At 37.4% G+C, this 8481-nt stretch overlaps 1 protein-coding gene across 2 annotated transcripts in view; it reads right to left on the reverse strand.

Annotated features, from left to right (window-relative positions):
* Positions 1-2879: 2879 nt before the first annotated feature.
* Positions 2880-8481, reverse strand: part of LOC101737257 (protein TIS11) — a 30179-nt gene continuing 24577 nt past the window's right edge. For both annotated transcript variants that reach the window (XM_004928217.5, XM_004928216.5), the window contains one exon: positions 2880-5771. In XM_004928217.5, the coding sequence (XP_004928274.2) occupies positions 5073-5771 (699 nt within the window). In that variant the 3' untranslated portion in view covers positions 2880-5072. The remainder of the gene's footprint in view (positions 5772-8481) is intronic.

The following is an 8481-nucleotide window of genomic DNA, read 5'->3' on the forward strand; positions in this document are numbered from 1 at the left end:
ACCACTAGATGGTGCTAGTGCAGTCATACGTCAGAGTGAATGAATTGGCTTATTTCCAAGAAAATTCTACACTACTACAAATAATTCATTAACCACAAAAAACACTCAAATTTTTAGTTAAATTAAAATTCGATTAATGATCTTTGTGATTAGGTACTGTAAAAAAATATTTTTTGTAATTTTTATTATTTTTAGTTAAAATCTTAGCAAAACGTAACGTTTACGTTTGGAAACGTAGTTCTTCATTCACTAGCGTCTAGACAAATGTATCTATTTTAGCTAGTGAAAACAGCGTTTTTATTTAAATAAAAAAAAATCATAGTTGTATTAATTAATGCCTAATCGTAAGATGGTTTGTGTAAGTATCTATTATCCACAGATACAATGCTACTAGGTCACAGATTCAAATCCTGTGGCAGTCACAATATTATATGGGTAAATATCCACTGAATACATGTTTACATGAGCTACTACGAAAGAATAATTATATTCTAAATATAAATAAACCTATAACTTTATTATATTGTGAGACCACATGCTTTTGTTCCACCTTACTGTTTATATTTTGCCAGCGTAGTCATTTGTTCCATCTATCATTTGAATGTTAAGAACACCGTTATAGCTTACAATTGCGACTTCAATCGCATGTCTCAAGATGAGTTGATAGCCTTTTTTTCCTACCTAAGCTGAGAGCCTTGAGAGGCTATATCATCGTAGCCTTAACTAGTAGGTGAGCTCACGGGGTTCAAACCTGATCACGTTGCTAACACGAACCCTAGCAAGAGCCGTGCTTCGGAGAATCTACCACCGGATCGGAAACGCGACCCACTGAGAAGATCCGGCGAGAAACTCAGTGGGCTGTGTCTGAGGGTTAATTTACTCGTCGAGCCCTTCGTCGCAAGCGACGGGTTCGACTAGAACGGTGACTGGTGCTTGAGGTACCTAAAAGCACCGTTAGTGGATCGGTAGGATCCGAAATGACGTGTTTGGGGCGACGTCGACTGCTTTCAATTCTGTCCGCAGGATCGGGAATGTAATTGATAGCCGATGCTCAGCTGCGAATATAGAGCCTATTGGCTCAGGTAGGTACTACTTACTAATCCATGAGGGACTACTCCTCTTCAACAATAGAAAACTAATTATTATTACTCGTGTCGATTCTTTCCATCGATATTACCAAGTAATTGTTCGCATACAATAAATACTGCAGTACTTAATACATAGCCAGCATCATTTTATGCCACTTTTATACTGTATGGTGTATGGAATTTAGTAGATAAATAATGGTGTGACATTTATATAGTATCTATTATCTTAATCGCTTTCTGTATCCCCGATTCTTTCTGCTCCAGTAGCTAAATTTATAGGTGGAGGTGGAAGGTATTTTATATTCGCCAAGGAATATATCTTCCTACTTTCTATACTCATATTCATGCCTGTATTCTGCGAGGCATTATAATTCTATTGAGACTTCCATTTAGTCTTCAGATGGGCCACTTAGGTAATTCGCTTAGTTTTGCCTGCAGGCTTCAGTAAATTCTTAACATCAGAGGGTAGTTACTGCAAATGAATGTAATAACAACTATAATTGAATGTTTTAAAATGAAGTATCTGCAGTTTCTCAACACAAAGCGGATATTACGTACAGACATACGTTCTTATTGTAGGTAGATTATGTACGCAATAGTAATATCTACTTTCGCTGTGTTTCTTTCTGGTTCTCATACTAATCTGCAGACACAAATTTAGTGTACTTATTCATATTTTTCATTGTTTGTTTGTATGTATTTTCTTCTATAATATCAATCAATATGGTTATGTCTATTGTGTCCTTTTCATCATAATCATTAGATAATAATATTAATTATATATGCCGCCATATGGAAATAATTGCCGTTTAGTATACAGAAAATTACTCCTTTTGTACAAATACTTTTTTATTTCTATCAATAAAAATAGATATGTACCGATGCTATTGATACCAGCGCGGTCCCAATGTTTCAATGCCCTTTTTGAGAAGCCAACAAACTCTTCAATCGTATTTTGTACTGGCTCTCGGTTATTGAATTTTTTCCATGCCAAGTTTAGGCTTTGGAACAAGTAGAAGTCTACCAGTGCAAGGTCTGGTGAGTACGGTGGATGACGCAAAACTTCCAACCCGTCTATTGTGCCGTATGAGGTTGCTTACGATTATAAAAAAGAATCAATGTTCATCGCAAGTGACATTACGGTTCAAATTGCCTTTCACGAATTTAAAAAGTTTTTTTTACCTTGCCAATTTATAGCCAAATGGACCAATATTATTTTGATGCTAACGTTGAAAGCTGAGTATCATCAGCTTCCACTATCGCCTTTTATTCATCGTTGTTGATCTTAGTTTTCGAGCGATAAAGAGGTTCATTTTGAGATAATTTTTCCATGTTGGAAATGTTCAAATCAATAACGAATTCTGCGTTCATTTGTAGAATTCACTCTGTAGGCGTTTTCAGCCGTTTATGCGCCATTGCTACTGGGAAGAAATCCTATTTCCAAATTGCCCGTATTTTAATAGTGTAGATAGTAATGAAAAAGATACAAATGTAGTGAAAACAAAACACTAATCAATGAACTCCATATTTTTTAAATGAAATTCGTTTGAATTTAGAATTTGTACTGTTTATATTTATATTTATACTATTTTAAATGATGTCTAAATGGCCATTATTGTAAAACGGCAACAACATAGGTAAATCATTCGAGAAACCTTAGTATTCTCACAGATGACTCGTATGAATAATACTTCGGTGTCACACTCGTAATTTGGAAATTAATGGGACTGGGATTTTATCAGGAAAAGGTATCTTGGAAGGGCGACGATAAAAACAAAATTAAAACAAAAATTAACATATTTTTGACTATAATTCAATAAAAATGCAGATGGAAATAAGGAAAACTTACAAGAAATAAAAATGTCATAAACAAGCTTTTATCCTTAATTTTGTCCATAAGAAAATATAGAAAACGTAGTCAATTTTATTTGGAAGATTAACTTAAAAATTGAAATTAAATTACAAAAAAAAATTAAATACTTAAATTATAACTGATAATAGGTACTAATCGTTTTAAACTAATGCGGGTTATATTAAATGACTCATGATATATTACAAAACATGTTAAGCGCAGTAGTTAAATGTCCGTTTAAATACAAAAGTAATTAAATAAATCAGGTTTTATGGTTTATAAAAACGTAATGAACTGATAATAAATAATATTCGCGTACTTTATGAAATCTTATAACTAATTAGTCACTTAACATTAGGTACAAAATTATTTATCATTTAATGGTGTCACAATGCATCGAGACTAACACATGGAGGAAACAGAAACTATGCTCTTACTAAACAAAACAAAAAAAATACCATCTCGGTCTACGAACTCACAATAATCAAACACGAAGCCAGCTGTGGTAATATGTCATTTATTGAAAGTACAAAATCTAGATCTGTTTAATAAAAATACATCAGCGCGGCGAGGATATGTCTTGGAAATGGTCGGAAGCGTTACGCTGTTCTTATATAATTTTTTCTTCAGAATTTCTGCTAATCACCTATTGGTCCCTTACAATAAAAATTAGACTTTGTTATCATAAATATTATAAAATATCACACTTTAAATTCAAAGAAAAAAAAATCTATGCTATATATCGAAACTATATTTAGTTCGGTCAAGTACAAAAATAATAACTGTGCCAATTTTGAATATATTATTCAAAGCAGACAATAAATAAACAATCAATCTATCTCGATAAATTAAAAGTTAAATATAATCGTATTTAGTTTAAAGGCACGATTCGTTTTGTGTGTCGTCGACGGATCTCAGACGTGGAAGCTCAAGATACGATTGTCGCCTTCGTTCGCGCCGACAACACACGTGTTACGGCTAAAGTTCGTCAACATTATACAAATGCTTTATGTGATATTCTTTCAAGTTTTGCGGTGCACGAGACCTCCAGAGTTCGGCCGTTCAATTTCAAGGATTGTTGATAGTTTTTTTTTTAGATACAGACAGATACGATTACAGATTTCTATAATGCTCCAGCGCCGACGATGCAAGGGAGTAGCGCTGCGGAGTGAGTTCGAAAAAACAATCACCTAAACGCCAAACAGGTTTAAGATGACCGCCTCGGCGGCACGAAAGAAAAAAATCATTCTTTCCAGACAGGTCGAGAGAGGAGAGGAGGCGACGTTACGTGCGGTTTGTATTCATAGATATGATTACAGAGGATTTGTGCAGTACTAAAACTTCGCCACAGCGATTTAATATTCGGCATTTATTATAGCGGCGGGGAACATTCGTATCAATTCCTTTTAAGTCACCAATTTTTTTTTAAATGTTGTCAGGCCGAGCTCTCGAGGTAAAGAACATCAACTGATTCCGTCCACAGTTCTACAGGACTGAGATTGTTAATTGTTTGGGTCAGAATCAGCCTCATTGTGTATCAAAACGAGCCACGTCCCAGCGACGCAGGCCTCGTCCGTATGCGGTGTGGCATCGCAGCAGCTAGCTACAAAATAATTATTAAAGTTAAGAGACTCGAAATAAATAATAAATTATTATCTTATACACTTAAAAATAGATCACGAGCGCCTTCTCGCGGTACGGTACCGAGCGCGGACAGGCAGTACGAAATAAATAATGTTCTAAAAGCTAACTTTACAGAGACCACCGCTCGGCGGAGGATCGCATCGGGAAGACTTCCGCGAGCTAATAAATATCTAATAATAATAAAGGTGCCATGTACAAGTGCGTGCCGATAACTAAAATTGAACGTAACAAACTAATCACACCGCAAACTTTCGAGACGCCAGTGAACACTTCGTAAATGTTAAAGATTTATTACTGGTCGAAAGTATTAACAAAAGACCATCGATAAACATCAGGAGATCATTCGTTGAGCGGGTGTGCAAATGCGCGAGGCGCGGCGACCGGGACGTCGCTCATGCGCGGTCTGGAAGACGTCGAGGAGGCACTACGGTGTCGGACGATTCTTATGCTATACTCGGTATAAATTAACTTAGGACTAGTCCATCGCACTAAGCGATGACGAGATCGCCGAGAGCCGATGAGAGTCGGTTAAAAACGGGCAGTCGGTCGTCTTCCGGATCGGGGGAGTTCGTGCGGCGAAAAGCGAAAGCTGTGGCCTGTGCTGGTGGCGACATCGCAGGTGGAGAGTGAGGCGTCAATGGAGAATGCGGCGAGCGTGGCGATCGCGACCCGTCGCTCATATACGACGCCATAGATCCGCCCGATGAGAGCGATGCCAATGAACCTCCTGGCGACGATGGTTCTCTGCGTCTTGCTTCCTCTGCGTTATGCACGAAATGGCAACGCGGTCCATAAGGACAGAAGCCAACCGAATGGAAAGTGCGACACAGCTCCGTCTTGTATTTAGGATGACGCTGAAGATTGCGTAGTTCGCGGACGCCGTGAGCAAATTGGCATTTATCCCCATATTTACAAACCCCCGCTTCTTCAAACGGTCGGCAGAGCTCGGTCTTGTAGCGACTTGTGGCTGGTGGCGGAGGAGCCGGTTCACTGGTGGTGCGTTCGAGACGGCGATGACCCAGACGGTCTAAGAGACCGGCTAAGGCACGATGCGCTGGTACAGAGGAAGCGCGCGACAGCACTGGATGCTGCTCCCAGCTTAGACCACTTGAGACTGAGTTAGCACCGATTGGTCCAATTGCACCGCCTATGTTCCCATTCATCGTCTGCACTGGTCGAGTTTGATTCTGAAATAATAATAAAAAATACTCTTTAATTATATTGTGATAGCACATTAATTTACTCTAGTATTTAGTAGGTTTATACATTATGGATAACAAAAGTCGTTGCAATATGTATACGTTATTACATAATATGTATATTATATTAGTATGATAGATAAAAGGTTACTGTCGTACTGTTTAAATATTCAAAGGCAACATTAATTTGAATAGTAAGTGACCATAAAATATAATTAGGGTTATTTAGATCAGGTAGAAGAAAATTATCTCGTACCTTAAGAGTTTGAACTTTGTGCATAGCACTTAAAATCTAATTTTCTATTCCGATTCGTATACCTTTAGCATGCCATTACCCGCGCTATACAAAAAAATAATCTGGCTCGAAGGGTCGGCTACCTGAGAGCGAACAAAAACTCGTTGGACGTTTACCTGCTCGAAATGGGTTCGTTTTCGATACATCAAGTTGCCGTGGTGATTACCAATTAGCAGAGACAGAAAGTGCTTAATTTCAAGTGTAAGGTTATGTTAAATTTTATTGTTATTATATTAATTAATAATTCTTCCAGTTCTAGCATGAATTATTAACTATTCAAGTTTTGTTTCTTTGAAAAATATTCTCCATTTCAGAGGCGTCGCTAGTTGCTCAGAAATGCAAATACCGGTGTTGTCTTTTGTTTCGACAGAGCGTCGAACCTGTCGCTCGCCGGTATCACCATAACAATGGAAACGTTCACGCAAGAGGCGGTTGACACCATACAGCATGTACAAACGCTATGATTATACACAAACGCATTGCGCGTCGCGCTGTTTAACAAAGTGTCGATGAGCCATTATCTCACAGTTATCAATACCAGAAGGAAATTTGATTCCCATAAACGTTTTTTCTAATGAATTAGGTACATATCAACGGAGCCCTTGTAAATTGTTTGGTGTTCGTAAAATCACTTGGGAATCGTAAGTTAACTTACACATACGAGTATCTAATCTAAATATTACATTACGATGCAGTTTGACAAGGGATTCATGCTTTATCTATCTTATCCATAATGTATGCCACACCACATCTCCGATGCGGCCTCGATCGATGTGAATGACACGTTATTTTTTTATTCTATGCGCATTTACTTCGTCCGGGTATCGTAAACACGTTAACACCGATCTGTAGGATCACAACTGACAAAACATTTATATCGACTCTAAAATCAATTCATAAGATTTTATATCGGAATTCCTACCAAATTGTTTGATGTTTAGATTTAATGTGCAATTACATATTAAACCACCACAACGTGTAACGCATTTATTCTTAAGAGTGCATATTAAAAGATGGATATCTTGTAGGAATTACTTACAAGATATACTATTCGACAATAATTAGTGTCGTTTTGTTCATAACTAGTGCAAAGCATATACTAGCCTTTTCTAAGTATAATTCAATACATTTATCAAATTTCAAAAGACAATAATGACAAAGGAAAACTTCGTCCTAAAAACGTCAGACCACAACGATACTTTAAGGGTACTCGAAGTGAACAATATATTATTGTCAACAGAGCAATGAAATATGACCATGAAGTGACTTTAAATGGGAAAGTGTAACAAACGAATAAGCGTATCGCGCAGTCGCGGGTGAAATGTTGCAGTGAAAAGCTAGGGGTTAAGTTAGTGGCGGCCAAGTGTCGACGGAAAACAGCCGAGCCGTAATTAGAGAGTTATCAGAGCGGAACATTGGTTAAACGCTGCTTTCCATCGGACGTTGCGCTCGCGCAACCAACCTCTAGGGAAAATCGTAATCACTGTCGATTTCAAGCAACTACGGTCGTTGCGTTGTGATAACTTGACGCGCTATATATATGGTGGTAGCCCGTATGTTCGCGTAGCTCCCTAGTAATATCCAAACACGTGTTCGTCTTACTTCAAAAATCAGTTTACGTGGATGAAATGACAGACCGATCGACAACACAGTTCGCATGTTTACTTGTTAATCATAATTTTTTCAAGTGAAGCAAAGTACAACGATAAAAAAATCGAAGGTAGCAAGCATCCTATGACTCGATGTGTATACAATATAGTTAGCGGGCGGGTAATGTTGTCAACGCGGCAAACACGCCGTCCGCTCGAGTCTGTGTTTGTGGCTCTCGTTATAACCACACCAGCAGTTGCATAATAACAACGACTACACCATTTCAAAATATGCAGGTTCTAAAGAGCTATTGGACAATATGATAAATGCAACGATTTCCTATGACTTGTACCAAAATTTGAATAAACTAATTTCGATTTAAATGTAATACCTACTTTTATTAATTTTCATTATTTAAGAAATCTGCGATAGGTAAAAGAGACATTAGTTTTGTGTATGTTGTTATTGGCAGAGGTTATCGAACTTGCTGAGTACCACAAGAGCAACATGTATTTACGTTTGAAATCAGAAAAAATTTACACCTTCGGTTGTATTTTTTGATCTCATACTCTTGCTAAATGCGATATCTGATTCAGAGAATATTTCGGGGTCGTTGCCGTCAAATAACGCTATTTTTACCAATAAATTTTAAACCTCGATCTTAAACATGTATCGACATTTAAAATAATGTCGAATACCCTCCAAAAGTTACATATTGATACATCTACCATTTTGTATTTTAAATGTTACACTGGTATAATTTTGTTGGATCGTACAACGGACATCGTTCAAGTAATTAAGAGTCTGCCTTGC

The sequence above is a fragment of the Bombyx mori genome, chromosome 18, assembly GCF_030269925.1.
Source record: "Bombyx mori chromosome 18, ASM3026992v2".
NCBI classification, from domain to species: Eukaryota; Metazoa; Arthropoda; class Insecta; order Lepidoptera; family Bombycidae; genus Bombyx; species Bombyx mori.